A 22,109-nucleotide genomic window follows, 5' to 3' on the forward strand; every position below is an offset into this window, starting at 1 on the left:
CTGCACGCAAACTGCTGCTGACATCAAAAACGACATCGGAAAAGGCAGAGTGGCCGCCTAAACGGGAAGCAGAGCACAGAAGACAGAGAGACAAACGGCTGCATTAAACATAAGCACCTGTACGCACTCTAACTCGACATTCCTCCGTCCCCGGCATCTTACAATCTCCAACCTAGGTAGGTAGGTGACGTGCCTGGATTTATATCGTCCAGTGTCTTTTGGCTTAACTGCCAGCTGGACCCCTTCTGTCTCTCCTCGACGCTTGCTTGTCGTCTCACCGCGTTATTCACCGACGCCTCTCTCCTCCCATCCTTCCTCTGCGCCTTACTCGCCGTCGACTCAGTGAGGTGCATTCGTTCACCGTGCCCTGTTTTCCTGCCCTGCTTTCGACCTAAGACCCTCACCCATCACGGCACTTCATCTCTTCCATCTATAAAAAATACCACTCGTTGCGGTGTACAGGCCGGTGCAGTGTAGTGCAATAGGTGCCGTTCGTAGGTTGTCGCTGCACGCACTCTGGCCTCCCCCCCCCGTCTGGACCTGCCCCCGGGACCTGGACCTGGACTTGGACCAGGCCCATCAGCTGCCCTGCCCGGCTGCTTCTTGCCTCACGCTGTACCCCCTTCCGCCATTAGGAGGATCAAAAAAAAAAGAGAAGAAAACTCCACTTCACCAGTACCGGGTACATATCCGCCACACAAAAGAAAGGTGGTTGGCACCGTACCGTCTACCTTCCCGTCCTCGTAGCCGCACCCGTGGTGCCGCTGCCTTGCACCGTAATCCCGCGCCCGCCACTCTTCAAATCCAACCTGGAACCCTCACCAAACCACTTCCGCCGCCGCACCGCCTGCTGCTGCCACATCCATCCACCATCCACCATCCACCATCTACCACTTTGTCCCGCGGCTGCCCTGAACCCGATCCTCTTTTGTCCCTCTCCTACTCCTCCTCCTCCTCTCCGCCGCCTCCCCTCTCGCGAACCTATTCGAGATCGCCTCCATTCTTCCTATCCCCGCCCTCCAAACTCTCTGGCACAACCCTTTCGTCCGCTCAACCGCCTTGCAACTCTCTCGTCGCCCGACATGACGCCCTCGCCGGGTCCTCAGTCAAACGCCGTAGAGGTCCGCCGGCCTCGCTCCAGTCAGACCGTCTCCTTCTCCGTCGACGAGAAGAACAACTCGGCACACGGCCAGGACTCGACCAGCCTGCAGTACCAAGTCTCCGAGTGCATCGAGACCACCACAACCACCACTACCACCACCACAAAGCGCACTTTCCCTCCCGTCTATCTGCGCGACGTTCGCCCTCTCCACGAACTCGACTCCAAGGAGTACCCTCTCGCCTCGAAGCCTCTGCCTCCCGAACTCGCAAACTTCTCCTTCAGCGTCACCGGCTCCTCTACCGATGCCATGACTGATGACCTCTTCGTCCCCAAAAAGGTACCCGCCGCCCTCGAGTCCTCCTCTCCTTGTCCTCCACCGAATGCTGACATGCTGTCTGTTTTGCAGCGCAAGACCCCTCTTGCAGCCGATAGGCAACCCGCAGGTCTGCTCAAAGAAGACGAGTCCAGCCAAGAGTCCCCGAGACGCACATCAAAGTCCCCCTCAGACCCCTTTCAGAGAAGGTCACGTCGCTCAACTGCTCGTGATCCCTCACCTTCATCTCAGAACGCGTCTCCCAGTCTCCCATCAAGGCCCTCCAGAAACCCCCGATCAGTCGGCCTTTCTTTGACCGAGGATGCCTCACAAAGACTCCGACGCCACCTCTCGAGAGGCAAGCAGACCGGCTGCCTGGCTACCCCCGACACTTCTGAGCTAGCCGGCTCTTCTTCCGACCGCCTCCCTCGACCTCGACTCCAGATCGCACGCACAAGCCATACCCCCGAGTCCGGCCCCAGCAGTCAAGCAAACATGCACGACGCACCAAGCCCCATCGGCAGCGATGCCCTCACCGTCTTCAGCAGCAACGTAGCCACTCCCCCCATCACCGATGCTGACGCCGAGCCCTTTGTCGATGCCGACGAGTCTCTGCAACAGGCTATCCGTGCCGTTGGTCACCGGCCCTCGATCGATGCCGTCGCTGCCCAGGATGCGAGCCTCCCTAGTCCGAGACTTTCCCCCACACTTGCGGCCGCCCAACTGGGTTCCAGAGATTCCGAAGACGAGGACGAGGACTCGACCCAGAGCACCGCTCTAACCAGGAGAAATCACAGCTTCCGTAACCAGCAGTGGCTCCACGACTCCCAGGCCGGGGAGGAGGGCGGCTACTCCTCTGACCTGTCCATGGTAGCCGCTGATGACAGCACGTCCCAACTCGATAACCTTGATGCCCACACCGCCATGCTCGACGCACGCACCATGATGGAGAGGTTCGACGCGATGCCCAGCGAGATGAAGAGTTTCATCATGTACAACTTCCTTCGCCGCTGCCCTAGGAAGACATTGCGACTCGTAGCCGATGTCGTCACCCCGGCGCTGAAATGCGATTTCTTGAAGCAACTCCCCCTTGAGTTGAGCTTTCACGTGCTGTCCTTCCTCGACCATCGCGACCTCTGCCGAGCCGCCCAAGTTTCCAAGCACTGGCGGAACATCGTCGACACGAACGAGACTGGTTGGAAAGAGCTGTTTGATCGAGACGGATTCAGGCTCCCTCCTGGCGAACTTGACAAGGCTATTGTTCAGGGTTGGGGTTGGCAGGATCCTGTCGGCGTCATGGGTGCTGAAGTTGACCTCAGCCGGACCAGCCGGTTGAACTCGGCAGACAACGAGTTGACCAAGGCTGTCGTGAAGCCAGATCCAACGGTCAAGCTCCGCAGTTCCAAGCGCAAGCGGGGTATGAACATTCCGGGTGCAGATCGATCAAAGAGGAGGGTTAGTGGCCAGGAGTCTGCCCGCAACGAGGCACTGCAGTTGGAAGTCAAGCAGCACAAATCTGAGGGACCTCTGTCGGCAGCAAACGCCGCTGCCACTGCGGTGCCCAATCCTCAGCTGGGCATGCCAAGCTTGCAGAAGCTTCACCTGTTCAAGAGTCTTTACCGCCGCCACTACATGATCCGCCAAAGCTGGACCAGCGGCAAGGTAAAGCCTGGCCACGTCGCTTTTGCCGCCCACCCTCGTCACGTCATCACCTGCTTGCAGTTTGATGAAGACAAGATCATCACTGGTAGCGACGACACGCTTATCCACGTCTACGATACCAAGACCGGAAAGTTGCGGAAGAAGCTCGAGGGCCACGAGGGTGGCGTTTGGGCACTACAGTACGAGGGCAACATGCTTGTGTCTGGATCCACTGATCGGTCTGTACGCGTTTGGGATATTGAAAAGGGTCTTTGCACCCAAGTCTTCTACGGACATACCAGCACGGTGCGCTGTCTGCAGATCCTCATGCCCACCGAGACCGGCAAAACCCACGACGGCAAGGCTATCATGGCGCCTCAGAAGCCTCTAATCATCACCGGATCTCGTGACAGCCAGCTCCGCGTCTGGCGCTTGCCTGAGGTCGGCTCGCGTAGGTACATCCAGACCGGCCCCCCAGCTAATGACGCCGACTGCCCGTACTTCATTCGGACCCTGTCTGGTCACACCCACTCGGTTCGCGCGATTTCCGCCCACGGCGATACTCTTGTCAGTGGAAGCTATGACAGTACCGTTAGAGTCTGGCGCATCAGCACTGGCGAGTCGCTTCATGTACTCCACGGTCACTCTCAGAAGGTCTACAGTGTCGTGCTGGACCATGAGCGCAACCGCTGCATTTCCGGCTCGATGGACTCGCTGGTCAAGATTTGGGACCTGAACACCGGCGCCTGTCTTCACACTCTCGAGGGGCACAGTCTGCTTGTTGGTTTGCTGGACTTGCGCGATGAGAGACTGGTGTCAGCTGCTGCTGACAGCACATTGCGCATCTGGGATCCGGAGAACGGCAAGTGCAAGAACGTGTTGACGGCTCACACGGGCGCTATCACCTGCTTCCAACATGACGGCCGCAAAGTCATCTCCGGCAGCGAGAAGACGGTCAAGATGTGGGACATTCGCACCGGCGAGTGCGTGCAAGACCTGTTGACAGACCTTAGCGGAGTCTGGCAAGTCAAATTCGACGAGAGACGTTGTGTGGCTGCCGTTCAGCGTGACAGTCTTACATATGTCGAGGTAAGCTTTCCCTCGCTACCCGATCCTTGAATTGATTTACTAACTTATTATGCTCAGATCCTCGACTTTGGTGCTGTCCGCGATGGCAAGCCGCCTGAAGAGCTCGGCGAGCGTAAGCTTCTTAACGAGCCTGAGGTGCGCGCGCTTCTGGCCGAAGATCTGTAACGAGCAATGAGGGAACGTCTACGAAAACGGCAAACAAGGAGTTCTTCACGAATCAGCATATCACGAACGAGAAAACCACAGCATTACTCAAGGACAAAACCACACGAAGGCATAATGACATTGGTAGGAAGGGGATTTGGATGGAAATCAACCATCATCGGGTTCGCGGCGTTTTTATCATATTGACGGTCTCGGATGGGAAACGAAAAAAAAAGTGGGCGTTACCTCATTTCGCGCAGAGCGCATATACCACGTCTTTGTATGGCTTAATGTAAATATTGGGCGAAAGGCAGTTGGGCGGCGGATAGGCTCATGGTATGCATTTTATTCCTGGACAAAACAGGGCAGGGAGGTTGTTTGTCTCTTACACGGAGTAGTATGTAGAGACTGGTCATCGCACATACAGTTTTTCTTTTGCGTCGAGTTAATATGAATACCTGAGATACACGTTGCCATGTTTTGATGCGAGAACTTGATGCCTGTGATAAGAAACGACTGCACGGATGGGAGTTGGGAAGGGAAAACGAAATCTCTAATAATTACACTACGGAATTAACATGGCTTGGCTACCTGCCATCTGACGTATTAGGCGGCGGCGGCGAATTTGAGGTTAGTTTTGACCATCTCCTGCTCGCCCGGTTGAAGGGGCTTCCCAACCCCGTCGGCGTCCTCGACGGCTGCTCCTCCCGGCTGCGTTGCTTTACGTCACCCTCGAGCCCGAAACCGTACGTCGAGCCGCCGGCATGCGGATCCGTCGGCACGAGGCCGTACCCCACCCTCGCCCCGGCGACGGGCCGGTGGTCGCTGCCGGGCACCGTGTTCCCCCAGGGCAGCTTCTCGAGGCCGGGGCCGCGGGTTGCTGCGACGATGCTGCTGAACCGGGTGTTGCGGACCAGGCCCTCTTCCCAGACCGCCGCCACGCCGAACGCGACGCCGATGATGGCGAGGAAGATAGCGACGGAGTAGACGGCCCAGAGCTGGCCTTGGTGGTAGTCGTACCGGATGTCGGTTCGTTCGCGGGTGCAGGGGTGTTTCTGCTGTGGGTTGGTGATGGGCCCTGTTTTCACGCTTGTGTCGTTTGCCCAGACGACGGAGATGAAGCGTGGGTTGCTGAACATTGAGATGATGATGTCTTCGTAAAATGACTGGACTTCTTCCATCAGATTGCTTACTCCCAGATAGTTGTGCTCGTCGATGAGCTTCGTCTGTAGCGCCTTCGTATTCGCAACAAAACCAGGCTGTTCAACCGTGCCATTCACGAAGTAGCGGAACTTGGTGCCGATTGAGTGGTATGCCATCGCTTTCCGGTAACGCTGAACATCCGTCGGAAGTATGTAATTTGACTCTGGTATCGCGGTAGTGTTGTCCATCGTGAGGTCGTTGGCGTCATTTCCACGGTCTATTGTGGTATCGATCACCGGCTGTAAGAAGTCGCGTCTTTTTACGGTCGTGTTTTGTATTTGGTTGGTATAGTTGAAGAGGACCTCGTACTTTGTCTCGTAGTGCTCGCAGCCGAATGCCCTCGGGGTGTAGGCAGCGTTCCATCCTGGATCGGCGGTGCTATTCGGCTGTGTAGCAGTGGTGTTGTCAACTTCTGCGTAGCCAATCCACAGGATAGGTTCGGTGCGGAGGGCTCCGAGATGAGGTGGGAACGGGGGTCCTGTCTTTGGGACGCCTCCTCCCAATGTTTCGTTCAGCTGAGGGTTGGAATATTCGCCCTCTGACGCATGAGCATAGTAGGTAAAGTTGCCCGTGGGGGCGAGGTCGCTGAATTTGAAGTACTCGGAAGGCCATTTTGCGCCTCTGAGGTCTTTCACCGTCGACCCGACGCCATTGGCAAGCTCTGTACACTTATAACCTGGCCCAGTGAAGTTGATAGTAAATGTGCAGTTGTACCCCATGCCGCAGATCTCGTGGCTGGCTTCATCTCGTCCGACGGGCTTATGCTGGAAGGCGGCAAAAGTTGCTATTTGCTCAAACTGATCGCTCGGTCCCGCCCAATAATCGAAGAAATTTGGGTCCGTGAAGTTTTCAGGGACCATTGTGGCATTCCAAAGAGAAACAGAGAGCCCATATAGACCGTCAATTTTATGCCCATCGCGCCATTGATTGTCTGCTTCTTGGGTGAAGTTGAGGGTGCGAATGTTCGGGCACATGGTGTCCTCTGACATTGTCCTGGGCCGTACTCCCAGTGTGTCAGAGGTGAGAATCACCACCAATGGAGTGCACCATATGTAGAGAGCAAGAACCATAGCGACTCTAGCCTGTTTGAAGACCTCGAAGTTGAAGATGGCGGACATGTCCTCCGCTGCCGCAAAAAGGGAATCGACTGCCGCTAGAGTAAGCATCTTTCGTCGTACCGTCATCCACACCCGCTGGCGAAAAGCGAGGATCACAGCTGATGCAAGACTGGCTTTGCTAAGGAAGGAGAGGGCGGCACCGTAGCGGAGCATACGGAGCTGATTTGTGGCCTCGGAGCCATCGAGATGCTTGTAGAAGAAGTGGTGGCCCATGGCAAAAGCGATACCGGCGAACAGGAAGAAGTACATATTCCATGACGGATGCCACCATTTCTGATAGACTGCAATGTGGCCCGGTGGATGATACGTGTATGACTCTGGCCGGCCCGGCGGGGGCTGGTACGGAGGTGAGGACAAGAGAGCCGAGTGCGAGTCGATGCGGACCTGCTTTTTTGGCGGAAAGCCGCCCGTGTACGGCGTGCTGAACTCCGACTGGGACGGCGTGTAGTTGGAGTACTCATACGAGTCTAGTTGTAGCGGCGACGGCCGCGGCCGAGGTTGGTGCTGGCCATGGTTGCCAAAGGTCTGTGTCGTCGGAAAGTAGGCAGCGGCGCCGGCAGCGGCGCGTTCGGAGAAAGATGGTTGAGGGGATTTCGCGGTAGGTGTCGGCGGGCTGCGGCCGTATGGCCCGGGCGGGCTGCCGATCGGCGCCGGCGTAGTCGGGGTTTGGGGGATCGGTTTCCGGGGTAGCTGACGGGAAGCATGCCATTCTGTGGATGGGGTCATTGGAATCTCAGGGGAGCCGTGGAGGCCAAGCCCTTGGTTATAGTCTCGTCCTTCCATCGTATTGAATTAGGTATTAGATTGTGGGTGAGGAGCGTTTTGTACTGTTCAACTTCCGCGGGACTGTCTATTGGGTGGTGGTATCAATTGGAATTTGACAGCGGGAGGATGCCGAGGGCATGTGAATACATTGACGATGTTGCGGAATAATAATACTGTATTTAATGAGAAAGAGAAGAAAAATGGCGCGCTTCTATCGAGGCATCTCAAGATGTTATCGGTGCGGGTTGCGGATGTGAGGTGGGAACGGGAGTGAGCGGCAAGGAGCCTAGACTCCCAGATCTCAGTGAGAAGCAGCTTAAACGAGCAATGGTCAGAAGAGAAGGAAGAAGGTGGGAAGGAGGGAGAAAAGGGAACTAATAAGACACAGCACTCGCGCGCTCCCTCCCGCCAACAAGGCTGGCACAGCTGGGTGGGAAACACCACCAACATCACTTGCCGGAGGGGGGTGTACATGGATGGCTACTTGTCTTGCGCTCTTCTCCGGCGTCCTACACTTTCGACATGAGCAGACAGAGTGGAGGGAGGACCTTGAACTGCGCTGGTACGAAGAAAGTCTACAACGCCTGGGGGCCGCATCCTCGGGGCTGCGACTGGCATCTGCAGCAAAATTGGCTCAGCTGGATGTGATGGCGCAGGTCTGGCGTAGCCCGTCACCAACGCGGCGGGTTGGTTGGGGTTCTGCAGCCCTCGCGTGATTGGCGATAATGTGCGAGTGGCGACCAGGATGCGCCTTGAGAACTTGGTCTGCCTTCTGCTCATGGGCGAGACCGGTCTTGGGGGCCTATTCTGGCCGGGGACATTTCTTGCTGCCTTCGTCGCGGTCGCATTCTCGATGGCTTTCATCGTTGACTGTGGACACGCTAGATTACGACAGCGATGCCAGACTGCTCCCATTACAGTATGAAGGAAGGGCTGATGCTCGGTCTTCGCCTCGTAGAGCCAACAACGGGCAGAACGGGTGAGAGTGTTTACGTGGACATGGTTGTTCAGATGCAATGCAGGGTTGAGGATGAGGTGAGACGACGGAAAAGAGATTTGGGTGGGAGGGGCAATGAGACCGGGGGACTGTCAGACCTGAGTAGCGCTGCGAGGTCTTTTCGATGCCACTCACCAATGATCGTTTGAGTAAACATTCCCGATGCACCGGTGATGAGAAGCCCACCGTATTTGCGGCTGGCAAGCTCGGGCGTAGGTTGATGATGTTCGAAGCAGACGAGAACGCGTGGATGAACCAAGGTTGGTTGAGACTACGTCTGAGCTGATCCCGACTTCGTGGTTCTTGGGACGCTGGTAATGCGGAGGCGATGTAGCCAGCCGCAAAGAAGAAAACAGTCGAGCCAAATTGACTCAGAAGAGCCCTGGGAGGAGCAGATAGGGCAGGCTACGGGACCCGGTGAGATGTGACCCGCGTGGTGTGGCTGCACCGCCGAGGGCCGGGGCATCTTGGTATTGGCCGTCGGCGGCGGGGGAAGACCATTTACGAAGGCGGACGACCGCGGGAGGAGCTGACATGCATTTCGCACTTCTTGTGCCCCCTTCGTCACTTGGACTGAGAAGAGCGTCTCCTGTCGCATTCTCTTTTCTCAAGCTCAGACGGCGATGCGGGTGTACGCAGCCAGACCAAAAACCGGACTTGGGTGAGATGGTCTGATGCTATTCCTCCCGAACCGTCCACATCTCCGATTCAGCCCTACGCCGCCGTCTCTCTAGACCGGCGATGTCTTGCCCAGTCTTAAAGCACTGCCACTCCGATGCAAAGTGACGGTTTTAACAGCTGCTTCAGCCTCATAAACCCACTTGATCTCGGTCTCTAACCAGTTAAGAATATCGTGCTGGTCACTTCAAAGTGAAAAAAATGACGTTGTTGGCATAAGAACGAGAAATCTTATGTATTCTGCGAGAATATCTACCGACGCGAAGTCGAGATCTGATCGCTCAGATCATGTAACAGTGTTTGTAGGTATGTTTGTTCCTTCCAATATTGATAACAGTCCCAATGATTATGCACAAAGAAAGCAAGGAAACATGAAAACACGAGGGCGAATTCCAATCGAACCCTTCGTCAGTGCGTATCCGTTACAAACCCAACTCCGTCCAGGCTGGGAAGCCGCCCAAGCCAAATGCATGATTTCCTGTCTTGATCTTCGTCTTCGTCTTCGTCTTCATCTTCAATCGTTCTTGTCGTTGTCGTCTGTCATCCTTCATCTTTCATGGTCGCGTTTTAGAACACGAGGGCGGAGACCCTTTCGTCCCTGTCCCTGTGCTCTCTCTCCTTCTTCTTGAACAATGACTTGAGCATGTTGTTCTTCTTGGGTCGAGTCGCAATGTCGATCACCTCAGCATCCTTCTCGCTCTTGCCCTCCTCAATCGTCAGCATCGACACCCGACCCGTCCTCTTGGAGGCCGAGCTGCGGTGGCTTCGGTGGCTGCTGGCGATGCTCTCCGTGTCGGCGCCTCGCTCAGATCTCGCGACACTGCTCTTGCGCTCCGGGACGTCCGGTTCACGCACGCTAGCGCTGCTGCGGTGTGACTTGGAAGAGTGGTGCGTCCTCTCGGTCCTGGAGCTGCGGTGCGTCTTGGAGCTGCGCGTCGTGCGGAAGCTGCGCTCCGTGCGGGTATCCGGGTCGCCGCGGATGGAGCGGGCGGCCTCGGGGCTGATGAGCTCCATGTCAACGCTCTCATCCTCGCCCATGGGCGCGATGCCGCGGCGCCAAGTCTCGATGGAGCTGAGTTCCTCTTCCAAGCGCTCATCCAGGACCACGGCCTCGTCGTACGTAACGCTACCCTCGCGAGGTTGCTGTCCATACGGATCGAACTGATCGTACGGGTCGTACGTGTACTCGACGGGCGGCTGCACTGCAGGCGCCGGCTGTGCCTCCATGGCGATGGCGTTGTTCATGGCGGCCGCTTGTTGGGCCTTGGCATCCTTGATCTGCTTCACGATCTTCCATCCGCCAAACATGACCACAGTCATGCCAACGGCGGCGCCGGCCGCGATGAGGAACTGGGGCGAGGCGAGGAGTGCGAATACGGCCGGAGACCCTCCCTTGATGGCGGTCAGAAAGGCTGGGGACATGCTCTTCAGCAGAGTCGAAAGTTCGGCAAGCGTCAGGGCCACGGCGGCAGCGGCTTCGGGGTTTCCTTGAAGGTGGGCGATGGTGGCCGCGGCGGTGTGCTGCACGCAATGTGCTTCGTCGAGAAGCCCCTCGACCCGGGCTATCAGATCCTTCGCCTTGTCCTCCTTGGGGTCCAGATCGGTTCGGTCCTGCAGATCCGGAGGGATGTTGCCGTAAGCGAGGTCCATGTCGATTTCCTTCTTCTTCTTTCCGATAGTGGGTACGGCCGGCGCCGACATTGTGCGGGGAACATTGGCGCCGCGAATGGTCGCAGAATCGGCGAGACTGTCGCTGCATGCCGGAGCGACTGTGTAGTGTTGCATGGCCGGGCGGCTCATCTGCATATCACGGGGTGCGGTCTCTGCATAGGGAGAGCGGTATGCAGCCGAGGGTGCTCTCGAGGGAGTGACGCTGGACACTTCAGAGTGAGCCTTGAGGTTGTTTTCGGTCAAGGCCGGTCTTGACGGAGGATAACAGTCCTGCTCGGGATAGTGAGACCGCCGGGAGCGGTGACTCCTGCGGGAGCTGGCGACAGAGTGGCCATCGTCATAGGAATAACGGCGCTCAAAAGCCTCGGGAGGGAGATCGCGGGATGTGTCGAAGGTTTGGGCGCGCCTGAGCTCGCGGTCGGCCTTGATAGAGGCCTTCTTCTCCTGGTAGGAGGCTTTGGCTTCTTTAAAGATGCCAGCGAGTTGTTTGCCCTGCAGCAGAAGAAAAAGATGATACGTCAGCTTTGGGCCTCAACGGTCATCTTGTAGTTGTAGTGCGCGTGCATCTTGCAGGTCGAATGTTGCAAAACACGCGGCCTGGCGAGGGCTGGACTTGGAATTTCAGAGGGGCGGTGGGGGGAAATGCAACGGGTGTGAGCCAGCGAGAGAGACGTACGGTACTTATAATCTTTCCCGAGTTGTTGATGATGGTGACCGTCTGAGTGAGGGCCATGGTGTTTGAGTGTCAGTCACTCGTCTGGTGTCAGACTTGAGAGAAGATGTGTGTGTGTGTGATATGTCGAAGGGAGCAAAAGGTGAGTGCACTCACACAGGCGGTGACCTGGTGTGTGTGTGTGTGAATGCGCGCGCGGTTTTGGAGCTTATGTGGTGGTGCTACTAGTCGATTTTTGAAGCTTCCGGTCCTTTAAGTGACGACAGGGAACCCAGGGCGGGAGGTTGGTCCAACACGTCTAAGAGGGAGCCTGTCCACCGCCAAAAGTCTCTTCACGCGCTGTCTGGGGAGCCACTTGAGGGGATCCTCGGGGCAGTTGTTAGTTCTGGGCGCGCCGTGCAAAGGCAGGGTTCGTCGCTGTCGACGATGCGGTGAAGGAAAGGAGGCCCCTAAAACAACTCCACCGTCAAAGTTCAAACGGAAGCGAGTACCGACTTGGGTGACAGGGGGCCACGGAACGGAAGAGCCCAGGAAGGGGACGGGCGTCGCAAATCGCTCCACCGCTCTTAACGCAGTTGAGCAGGAGATCTCTGTCTTAGTGTGACGGCAGGATCCCGAGACGTTGGCTGTTGGCTCAGAGCCCGTTTAAAGGTGGATGATGGGTGACAAACAGGCTGGGACCGTTGTCAAAGTGGACGACGGCGGCGGAAGCCAGCCGGGTGGTGGACGTTGCTTGCTTGGGACGGTGAGCCCGTTCCCGGGATGGATGTCAAGAGGCTGGCGATGGAGATGACGATGGGGACGGAGATGTCGTTTGTGACACGGACAACAAGACAGATGATCAAAAAATACGGAGATGGCGGAAGAACGGTGTGAGAATATGAGTATGGGTATGGATGTGTGAGGGATGAGAGAGTTGAGGCTATCGCGCGTGGACGCGATGCAGGCCCCGGCGCACGTCTCGATGTGTTGGTTGAGATGGGAGCAAAAAGAGCGGGGGAAAAGTGAAAAACACACACACAAGGGATGCGGAGGAGGGACGGAGGGAGGGAGGGAAGTAAGAGGTAGGGGGGGAAACAACATGAACGAAGAGGGGCCTCTTTTCGATGAAATACCCGGCAATTAGTTCTTATGTTATCGCCAGAGAAGCGCCAGTTAGGAGAGACAGCCAGTGAAAAGAAACACCTCATAATACGCCCCAGCCAGATGCCATATCGAGACCAAGCGACGTCCAGCAATCAGAGCGAAACGATGCCCGTCGTGCGCGATGTTTCCAACCGGCAATGTGTGTGGTGTGTGTGTGTAGGTACCCAAAGATGCAGAGCAATTAGTCGCAAGATGCAGCGCAGGGCAGCGCAGCACATCGCACTCGCAATCACAGTTGCAGTCCAGCTCCTCCAAGGCCATGGCACGGCGACGGCGCTGGCACTCACTGGCACGCAACGGAAGCATGGCAATCAAAAATTCTCAGCAAACACCCCCCTCCCCCTCCCCCCTCCGTGGCGCCGACGGGACCAGGCCAGACCGTCAAGAGCAGGGCGACATGTCAGCGATTGGCCGCGGTGGAAACCGGCGACGCCCCTTTTACAGTTTCTTGGGCGCCGTTGCAGCTGGCCACCGCCAGAAACAGAATGAAGCCCTCGTCGCTCACTTGGTCGGTGACTTGGGTCTTTTGCCCTCTTTGCCTCTCACATGAGAAACAGTCTGGCCCACTCTCACCTCCTCTTCAGCTCATCCGTGGCCACTCACGTCTCTCCGCGCTTCCAGACTTCACCTCGCTCACGGGCCTGGTCCTTGTCAATCTGGTCTCCGGCTTCTTCCCGCCCATTCCGACCAGGCCAGAGCTTCCCCTTCCCGCTTCCCACCTGGCACCCTTCCGCCCTCTCTATTTCGCTTCGCCTTCTTTTGCCCGGGCGCCTGTGCTCCTTGCCGCGTCTGTGTCTTCCCTCTGCCGCTCCCGTTGCCTGTCCGTCCCTTTCCCAGGATGATTACGGCGCAAGGGCCACAGGCCACAGCTGTCACGGACACCAGCCCTCCTCACCGCATCGCGACATCACTCGTCAGCCAGCTAGGGGTGGCTTGGAGCGTCAGGCACGCGTACGACTCTTCTAAATTCGTCCCTCCTGTCGTCAAGTTGTCGCCAATTGGATCATGTCTGAACCTCTCTTGGCGTGATTGTTAATCCCCGATGGATCCTCATCCTGCTTCTCCGCTGCGGCTGCGGCTACCGGTGGCCTTCCTCGACCTTCTCCTGACCTTCGAATTGTGGTGCGCTGTCTCCTGCTGCATGACGCATCACGCACGATGAGGTCGATGAGGTTGTACAGCTTCACTCCCTCAATCTGAATTGAGACAGCCTTCCAACCCTCCCATCTGTGTCCAGCAAGGCACTGCTCATTCATTGCAACCCAGTCCCCCAATCCTGCGTTCCTGACGTCGTGCGTCCAGCTCCGACCGCTTGGCCGAGAGCCGTTATCCGTCGACTATCGTCATGGTGGATTGACTGACCTGACATTCATGTTGGACTGACAGCAGCAACGTGAACGTGGGCAGTGGGCGCGCAGGTGGGTGATTGCGGGGCGGGAGAAACGCCCGAATGCTCCTCTCGGCACGGTCTCATTCGGCATCTCCTCACTTTAAACGCTCCTGTCTCACTCACCAGACAACTCACCCGTTGTCCCCTCTCGCTCTCTCTCAGTCTCAGCTCACCCACCCACCAGTTCACACCCGGCAGACCGGTCACATCAAAAAGGAACCGTCTTCCCCTCCTTCACACCTATCATCGTCAAAAGCCAATCTTTCCTCCACCGCGGCCCTTCCCATTGGGTTCGTAATGCCCCTGTCAATCCGCACCCTCATCAATTCCATCAACTGCAGCCGCCGATCCTGCCACACCACCACCATCGGGCTCTTCCACCCTCCAAACTCTCTCCATTGGGCTGCGATGCACCCGCGACACCCCCAACTTCAGAGCTTCACCCGCACCCCGCGGTCTCGGTCCTGGCAGATCACCTGTGTGTCGCCGGAAGCTCTTGCTCTCTCTCCCGGATGGCGGCTGAGAGCGCGACACGACAGCAGGTGGCAAGTGTCACCTCGCGGCAGGCTTTTAGCCCAGTCTCGAACTCAAAACCGGCTTGCCCCATTGGATCGAGCCTCCAGCCTCTCAATGATCATGGAAGCCTTCGAATCGTGTGGTTGGGAGCGCAGAGAGACTCTCGGCCGGTCTTCGTACGGGATGTGATAACGGCGGCTTTCTCGGCAATCGCCTCATCATCTAAGGCCTCCACGGGCCAAGTGAGAGCCCCCCCGCGTTGATGTCAACGTACTTCAAGCGTCTCCTCCATCTCTCTCGCGGTTGGCCCGAGTCTGCATGTATCCGCTAACCGCCGCGTTACAGCGGCCAGCCTCATGCCTAACAGCTGGGTCCCGTGACTGGCTCGTAAGATGAGATTTGACAAGCTCATGCCACTGCGCCATCGTCCTGCACCAGCCAGGCAATTGCAGTAATATTTCAGGCGCCAATGCCGCGGCTGTTTTCAACACTGAATCGTGCGAGATGCCAGCTACTCGACCCCCTCGTCAACAAGACGTGTGCTCGCCATTTGCATCTTGCTTGTTATCTCAATGATCTTCGCTGTGTGTTGATGCTGTCAGTGACAACTCTGCTCCCGTTTGCAAATTTTGGCGTGTCTGGCGTCTCGCTTTAATTGTCGTACGGGCTGAAGGGTTGGTCGGATATTCTGGTCTATTATCTCGGCCTGACAGCTCGGGTGGTGCATCTGCTGACAAACAAGGAATCCTTCGCGCCGTTCACGGTTAGTGTCTGTTTGGACGTCTGAATTACTAATCCAACCTGACAATCTGACACTTTGTATGTGAGCTGTGTTATGACTACCTGTCTGCGAAGAACAAACTTGATTCAATCACCGCCATCACCGCGTGCCAGCCACGCTCGAATAGCCAGCCCATCGAGGTTCTTTGCCTAAAGACGCAGCATAACCATGAACCTGGACACAGCCGAGGATCTATTGAACTTCAGCTTGGTTCAGGCTGCCCCTCCAGTCTTGTTTTGCACTATTTGCAACAAGCCCTTTAGCCAAGGTGGGTATCTTGTAATGTCTCATCTTTCGTGCCCAAAGTCAAGCAGGGGAGTTACGGCAATGTCCATGGAGATAAGGCCGAGGGAATGCGGTCTTTCTACGTGCAGGACGCTTCCGTAATTGCGAATTCCAGACTAACAGTACCATCAATCTAACTCATGTCACAGAGACTGCATTGAAAAGACATGTCGCGTACTGTCGACGAACAAGAAATAGGCCTCGCATCAGACCTAAGCCTTGTATAGAATGCCGAGCAGCGAAAAGCAAGTGCAATCTCGAGGAAAGATGCAGTCGCTGTGTTAAAAAGGGGCTTGTCTGTAGTTATTCCGACGCTGTTACTTACCAAAGACAAAACGAACCAGCGGCAGCTTCCATACCCATACCGCCAGCGTCTGATAGTATCGGAGAGCTCAATCTATACGGTGGTACCCAGGACACCGGTACACTGTGTTTGCCTGCTGGTGAGGCGCAAGACTGGATCAGTTCATATAACCTTGGTGGAGTTGACCTCAACCGCCTCACGCCCGAAAACCTTGCGGTCTGCCTCCCCAACGAAATCGATGGCGACACGGATATGATTCTTTCGGGTAGACTGCACGAGATCGCCATATCCGGCATGGTCAATGACTGCACCATTTCTTCCATTTCTCGGATATCGTTTCCTCTCAGCAGCATCCGACCTCACAGCGCTGCCGTTCAAGCTAGCGCAAGTGTCATTAGACAATCCCTGGCTGCATATCCTCAAATGATGCTCCGGCGCTCGACGTTTCCGCCTTTCATCCATCCTCATCAAGACAAAAGCAAGCTGCCTGTACCACTATCGAACTGCATGGGAATAGCTGTTTTGTATGCCGCAAGGAATAAAGACACTCAGGCCTTCTTATGGAAAACGATTCGGGATGAGCAAGAAAGGTGCCTTCGAGAGGTAAAACAAGCCTCGCAATACCAAGCATTGTTCCAGATAATAATTCGAATTTGCAGATGACCGGTTGGTCTAAGTATGACGTCTTTGCGGCCATGCAATCGCAATTGATTTACATCATGATGCGAGTCGTGGATGGCTGCTGCGGAGGAGAAGTTCAGGGTCGAGAGTACAACACGAACATGCTGCTGGCATACAAGGTTTGCTGCGACTATCATGACAAAGGAACTGCGCACTGACTTTGTACCAAGGGTTTCTGGAGTCAGCTGATTGCCCTCGATATGACTTCTTGCGATGCTGCTGTCAGCAAAACGACTGAGTGGGATGATTGGATTCTTGAAGAATCTCTTACAAGGTACATTCCAGTCTTCTTTGCGATTGACGGTCGTTAACCCTGTTCCAGAGTTGCATGCGTTTGGTTTCTTGTCGCTCAAATCAGCTCGGTGAGAATGGGTATGCCATGCGGTATCCTAGATGCTTGGCATAATCTAAGACTTCCGTGCCATCAGTCGCAGTGGACTGCGAATACGTCTGACGAATGGAAGGAAGAAACGGAGGCACTTAGTAGCATGCGAAATCTAGACAAGAGGCCTGTGACGTTTGGAGATCTTTACGAGCTGAATAAAGGGGCAAATCACCAGGCAGTGATTGACAGGCTGGATGTCTGGAATGCCGGGGTAGACAATCTGGGTGTTCTACTGAACGTTGCTGTGAACATGATTTAATTCGTCAAAGTCCTTGGTCAACAGTCCCAGATTAATATACACGAGTGTGTGTCTCTCGTAGGCTGCCTTTACCTTTTTTTATGAGACGGCACTGCCGGCGGTGCCACAAACTCTGTCGCGTGCCTCCGAAACGTGCATGAATCTATCACATGAATCATCTTTTGCGCTCTTCTGGGAACCGACATTGGGTGGTGTTGCAAGTCGCACGTACAACTACATGTTCATGAAACAATAGCAAATTTCAAAAACACAGGCACTTTTTGAGGATAAGGCAGCTCTTGACCTGCAGTACTAGTGAATTCCCTACATCATCTATTTCAAACAACCAGTGCCGACTAAACCATTGCAGATTGCCTAAAACTACAAACAAACAAATTTCCGACCATCAATCCACCGATGGTTACCAGGGAATTGCACCCTCTCTGTTCGAAAAGGTTCCAGAAGGACCACCCGGGGCAGCAGTTGCAAGCTGGATGACGCGCTCGGCTCCAACCTCCACAGGTTCACCAGCCTCCATGAACCCGTTCATCTTCGTTTTGACCAGACCCGGGCAGACGGCGTTAGAAACTCCGCCAAAGGGCTTCAAGATGCGAGCATAATTGACCGCAAGCATGTTCACCGCCGCTTTACTGGCGTCGTATGCCTTGTAGTCGTTGTTGTAGAAAAAGGTGTCCGGGTTTCCCGAAACCTCAAGGGAGCCCATCGTAGACGAAAGAAAGATGACACGGGGATGGTTGCCCTTTTGAAGAAGCGGAAGAGCGGCTTCTGTCAGGGCTGCAGTGCCAAAGACGTTCGTGTTGAATGTCTTGGAGAATAGGTCTCGAGTGGACACAAAGGCGTCCGGCTTAGTGTCAAGAGCGACCCCTGCGTTGTTGACAAGGACATCGAGCTTGCCATGAACACTGGTGATGTGGTCAATGGCATTGTTGATCGACTCATCAGAAGTAATGTCTAGTTGGACAGAGGAAACGGAATGACCCTGCTTCTTGAGCGAGTTGGCAAGCTCGATACCGGAGTCGGGATTGCGGGATCCAATGATGACATGGAAATTGGGAGTCTTGGACAGAAGACGAACGACGGCTTCCCCAATGCCTGCGTTGCCTCCGGTAACTAGAGCGATAGACATTGTGACTTGAATGATTTTGTGTAGCCGAGGAAGGTGATTATTTGATAGGATGAAGAGAAGGTTGGATCTTTGTTTGATGGGTGCGGGATGTGCTGTTCTGTAGGTCCCTCAGTTGGGAGTTCTAGGTGTGCCTTTTATCCTTCCCGTCGAAAGGGCGGATGACAAATGTGCCAAATATCAACGAGAAGTCTTCCTTGTGGTATTACAAATGATGGAGCGCCAAAGTGAGGTTCAGGACCAAATTGGCCGGCACGATGCGGGGCGGAATCATTGATACCGGCGAATTTGGGCGGCGGAAAGTGGGGCTTTCACGGCGGTGGGCGGCGCTTGCGGCCAAAGTGGCCGCGCCAGCGGGAAGTATTGGTTCGGCAGAAATTTCCACGGATGTCCGCGTCAGTGAGCGGCTGAGTAATTTTATAGGTGGAGGAACATACATGCTCATTTCAGAGAGCCACTATGTTGTTTGCAAAGATACACGGTGAGGTACCCGAGAGGTTTTCAGCAAGTCGTACCCAGAATGACATCAAGCCTGCGAGGGCCGGAGTAGAACTGAGTTAAAATTTCCAAGGTATCTGAACTAATAATAAACAGGCCTTTTGACATTATTGGCGGATGTGTTTGATGTTTTGCTTACTTTGTAGGGTATTGGCCCGTCTGCCTCATTTGTTGTGGGAAATTGCTAAGCTGACAGAACTGTGTTCGAGGACGAATGCCATTCTGAAGGTAGAGAGGTAAATAGTTTGATGTAAGTGATTTGATATAAGTATTTGGATACCTGAGCTCATGGTTAATGGGTAAGGTGTGAGATATTTCAGAAATCTGATCATACTGCAAGCCACCCAGTATTATCAAGTGCAAGAAATAAAACGATGATATATATATAAATGTAGACGATGTAAACTTAGGAAGATCAGACATTGAACTAATGTATCTAAACCTTGGAAGAAAAAAAGAAGAAGTTCGGGCCGAAAGTGAAATGGGGTGAAGGAGCACAGATGTGACAGAGACCCGTCCTCAACACAACACACGTTGCCACAACCCTCACCAAACTACGACAGTCCTGGAGTCCTGGAATCTCAGCTCAGACTATCGTACGACTTTTCTTAACACTGAACAACACAATAGGGTCCAGGCAAGTAAAAAAAAAAAAAAAAAAAAAAAAAAAAAAAAAAAGGCATCGAAATGCAGCATTGGTTACCGTATCAAAGTGGCCTAAAAAGCTCAACATTAACCAACCGCCTTCTCAGCTCTTTCGCCGGATGCATCCTATTAGTGCTCTTACGGCGAAAGGTCGCACTAAGAGAGAAAATCAGAAGATACTGAAATCAACCAAAGCTTGTTTGCACAGTTTACAGACGTTGCCACAGTTCTTCATGCATGCTAGGATTCGAAGGAACATGGGGCTCAGTCGGACATTCAAGGTAAGTTCAAACTAGGATGCACCTGGAAGTTTCTCAGCCGGCATGTCGCCTCCCAGGCTTATGAACAGCCTACACCTTAGACGAGTAGGCCCATTCAGAATAAGGCCTTTGACTGTCTCAGGCTCCCAGCAGTACACCAATTGGCAATTGCAGCCATCCAGAAATACTGGCACATCGAGACGCAGACAAGTTGACAAATCCAGTCATTGCTACTGATGGTGTGACAGGCTTTGACACTTTATCAGTGACGTGAGACGCCGACGCAGGGCCCGAGTTTATTTTCTTAAGCGTCGTGGCTGGAAGAGCGCGCATTCGGATGCAAGCTCAAGCCCTCCCGTGGCAAGCAAACACACTCGAATTTGTCAATTACTTCAGATGAACTGACCATTCTTTTGACAGTGCTGACTGACGTCCGCAGAAACGTCAGTGCAACAGCAGTAGGTCCCGCTTCCTGGCAGCTGAGCCTCTGCCCTCATCCTCAGCCGGCAGGATCTGAACCATGCTGCAGTGCACAGACGGGGATGTTCTGGAGGAGTCGGGGCTCTTTCCGGTCAAACAAATCTCGAGACGTTTGGAAGGCATATCTATGGTATTTGAGAACAGCTGCATCCACATGTACACCGAGGGCTGCCTCGGCTTTCACCAAGTTGCATCCGATGCATCATTGGCTGGATGCTGAGCTGTATGCAGGTACCGGCCGTTTCGCCATAGTCTCTTCACCTCTATAAATCACTACGGCTCCCAATACGACTAGTTCGTGTTCGTGATCCGGATCCCCATCACTCAATCCTATTGCCTTCCTAATTTCAAAGAAGACTATCATGCGTGGATTTATTGTTTTCGCCTCCGCCTTGTGCGCGAGCTACGTCTCTGCCCAACAGGGAGCTGTATGCTTTGACGACTTGGACTGCCTACTCGCTGTAAGTGCTCCTTGCTTCAAGACTAGCAAAGACGTCTCACTGAAGGTCATGAACAGGGCGGCCAGAATGCAAAGTGTACCAGAGCACAAGCTGGGGCAATCACCGGGTGCGTTTGGACAAGTTATTATCTGCCGTAGCAGTGCAAGAGGCTGACCTTTACCCTAGGAACTGTGCAGGCGGTACTGCTGCTGGAGGAGCAGGTGCGGGTGCTGCTGCTGCCAAGGGCAAGGGCAACAATGCTGCTGCGGCGGACCCTATCGGTTCGCTCCTTGGAGGTCTTACTGGGGCGAAGGCCAAGGGCAAGACTGCCACCGCCGCCGCTCCAGCGAAGGCGAAGGGTAAGACACCCGCTGCTGCTGCTCCGGCAAAGGCGGCCAAGAAAGCAAAGAGCCCAGCCCTTGGAGCTAGACAGGCCGCGGCCGTTCCTGCCGCCTCCGCCGCCCCTGCTGCGGCTCCGGCTGCAGCTCCAGCTGCGGCCCCGGCCGCTGATCCCATCGGCTCGGTGCTCGGAACATTGACGGGCAAGACCAACGGTCAGGCTGCTGGTGCTGCTGCTGCCCCTGCGGGAAGTCAAGCTGCCGACCCAGTTGGTGCTGTTCTTGGAACTGCCGCTGGTGTTCTCAAGGGCAAGGGAGGCCAACCAGCTGGTGCCGCGGCACCCGCAGGCTCGCAAGCCGCTGATCCTATCGGAACAGTCCTGGGAACCGCCGCCGGTGTCCTGAAGGGCAAGGGTCAACCCGCCAACGCGGCAGCCCCTGCTGGCAATGCTGCTGCCAACCCCCTTGCGGCTCCCTTGAACACTGTGCTGGGTGCGGCTGCTGGCGTTCTCAAGAAGAAGGGAGCTGCTACTCCTAACGCTGCCGCCCCCGCTGCTGGTGCCGCCGCACCCCCTCCCGCAGCTGCCGCACCACCTCCAGCTGCAGCTCCTGCAGCACCTGCCGCGTCTAAGCCGGCTCCGGCTCCAGCTGCGCCGGCCGCACCCGCTGGATCCAAGCCTGCCGCCGCAGCTCCCCCCGCTGCTCCCAAGCCTGCTCCCCCGGCTGCGGCTCCTCCGGCTGCAGCTCCGAAACCGGCCGCCCCTGCTCCTGCCGGTCCCGCTGCTGGCAAGCCTGCTCCTCCTCCCGCTGCTGCGCCTCCCGCCGCACCAGCTGCCGGCAAGCCTGCGCCACCTCCAGCTACCGCTCCGGTCCCTGCTGCTCCAGCTGGTGGCAAGCCGGCCGCGGCCCCGGCTCCAGCTCCTGCAGCCCCCGCTCCACCGGCCGGAGGAAAGCCAGCTGCTGCCCCACCCGCCGCCCCGAAGCCAGCTGCTCCACCAGCTGCCGCTCCGGCTCCCCCTCCTGCCGGAGCCCCCGCGGCTCCCGCGGCCCCGGCGGGGAAACGTATGCGCGTGCGTTTTTAAACACATGGGACATGGTTGATACATCGGGTTTTAATTTCTCAGTGGCCATGACAAAGGCTTAAACACACTGGTGTGGAAAGCAACAAATAGGGACAGGCGTTT

The 22,109-nt window shown here is 55.6% G+C and overlaps 6 protein-coding genes across 6 annotated transcripts; 3 read left to right on the plus strand and 3 right to left on the minus strand.

Moving 5' to 3' along the window:
• Window positions 1-1,082: 1,082 nt before the first annotated feature.
• On the plus strand, window positions 1,083-4,310 carry CDC4 (Cell division control protein 4; the record flags this gene model as incomplete). Its single annotated transcript, XM_066151731.1, has 4 exons — window positions 1,083-1,439; window positions 1,509-4,018; window positions 4,070-4,145; window positions 4,203-4,310. 4 exons carry the CDS (start codon window positions 1,083-1,085, stop codon window positions 4,308-4,310), a joined length of 3,051 nt encoding a protein of 1,016 aa, XP_066009284.1.
• A 566-nt stretch (window positions 4,311-4,876) lies between these two features.
• CGGC5_v006730 (uncharacterized protein) lies at window positions 4,877-7,393 on the minus strand (the record flags this gene model as incomplete). The annotated part of the gene is made up of 1 exon (XM_032027996.1): window positions 4,877-7,393. The coding sequence occupies one exon, from the start codon at window positions 7,391-7,393 to the stop codon at window positions 4,877-4,879; it is 2,517 nt and encodes an 838-aa protein (XP_031875674.1).
• A 2,224-nt stretch (window positions 7,394-9,617) lies between these two features.
• On the minus strand, window positions 9,618-11,454 carry CGGC5_v006731 (uncharacterized protein; the record flags this gene model as incomplete). The annotated part of the gene is made up of 2 exons (XM_032027997.1): window positions 9,618-11,213; window positions 11,398-11,454. 2 exons carry the CDS (start codon window positions 11,452-11,454, stop codon window positions 9,618-9,620), a joined length of 1,653 nt encoding a protein of 550 aa, XP_031875677.1.
• A 3,941-nt stretch (window positions 11,455-15,395) lies between these two features.
• CGGC5_v006732 (uncharacterized protein) lies at window positions 15,396-16,951 on the plus strand (the record flags this gene model as incomplete). The annotated part of the gene is made up of 7 exons (XM_066151732.1): window positions 15,396-15,495; window positions 15,662-15,686; window positions 15,894-16,419; window positions 16,476-16,616; window positions 16,668-16,771; window positions 16,820-16,869; window positions 16,926-16,951. 7 exons carry the CDS (start codon window positions 15,396-15,398, stop codon window positions 16,949-16,951), a joined length of 972 nt encoding a protein of 323 aa, XP_066009225.1.
• A 590-nt stretch (window positions 16,952-17,541) lies between these two features.
• Window positions 17,542-18,267, minus strand: CGGC5_v006733 (Short-chain dehydrogenase/reductase ATR10; the record flags this gene model as incomplete). Its single annotated transcript, XM_032027999.1, has 1 exon — window positions 17,542-18,267. The coding sequence occupies one exon, from the start codon at window positions 18,265-18,267 to the stop codon at window positions 17,542-17,544; it is 726 nt and encodes a 241-aa protein (XP_031875675.1).
• Window positions 18,268-20,509: 2,242 nt separating this feature from the next.
• Window positions 20,510-22,007, plus strand: OGFR (Opioid growth factor receptor; the record flags this gene model as incomplete). The annotated part of the gene is made up of 3 exons (XM_032028000.1): window positions 20,510-20,608; window positions 20,665-20,714; window positions 20,774-22,007. The coding sequence occupies 3 exons, from the start codon at window positions 20,510-20,512 to the stop codon at window positions 22,005-22,007; spliced, it is 1,383 nt and encodes a 460-aa protein (XP_031875676.1).
• Between the last annotated feature and the right edge of the window lie 102 nt (window positions 22,008-22,109).

The sequence above is a fragment of the Colletotrichum fructicola genome, assembly GCF_000319635.2.
Source record: "Colletotrichum fructicola Nara gc5 chromosome Unknown KSG_Nara_v1_contig03, whole genome shotgun sequence".
Taxonomy (NCBI): Eukaryota; Fungi; Ascomycota; class Sordariomycetes; order Glomerellales; family Glomerellaceae; genus Colletotrichum; species Colletotrichum fructicola.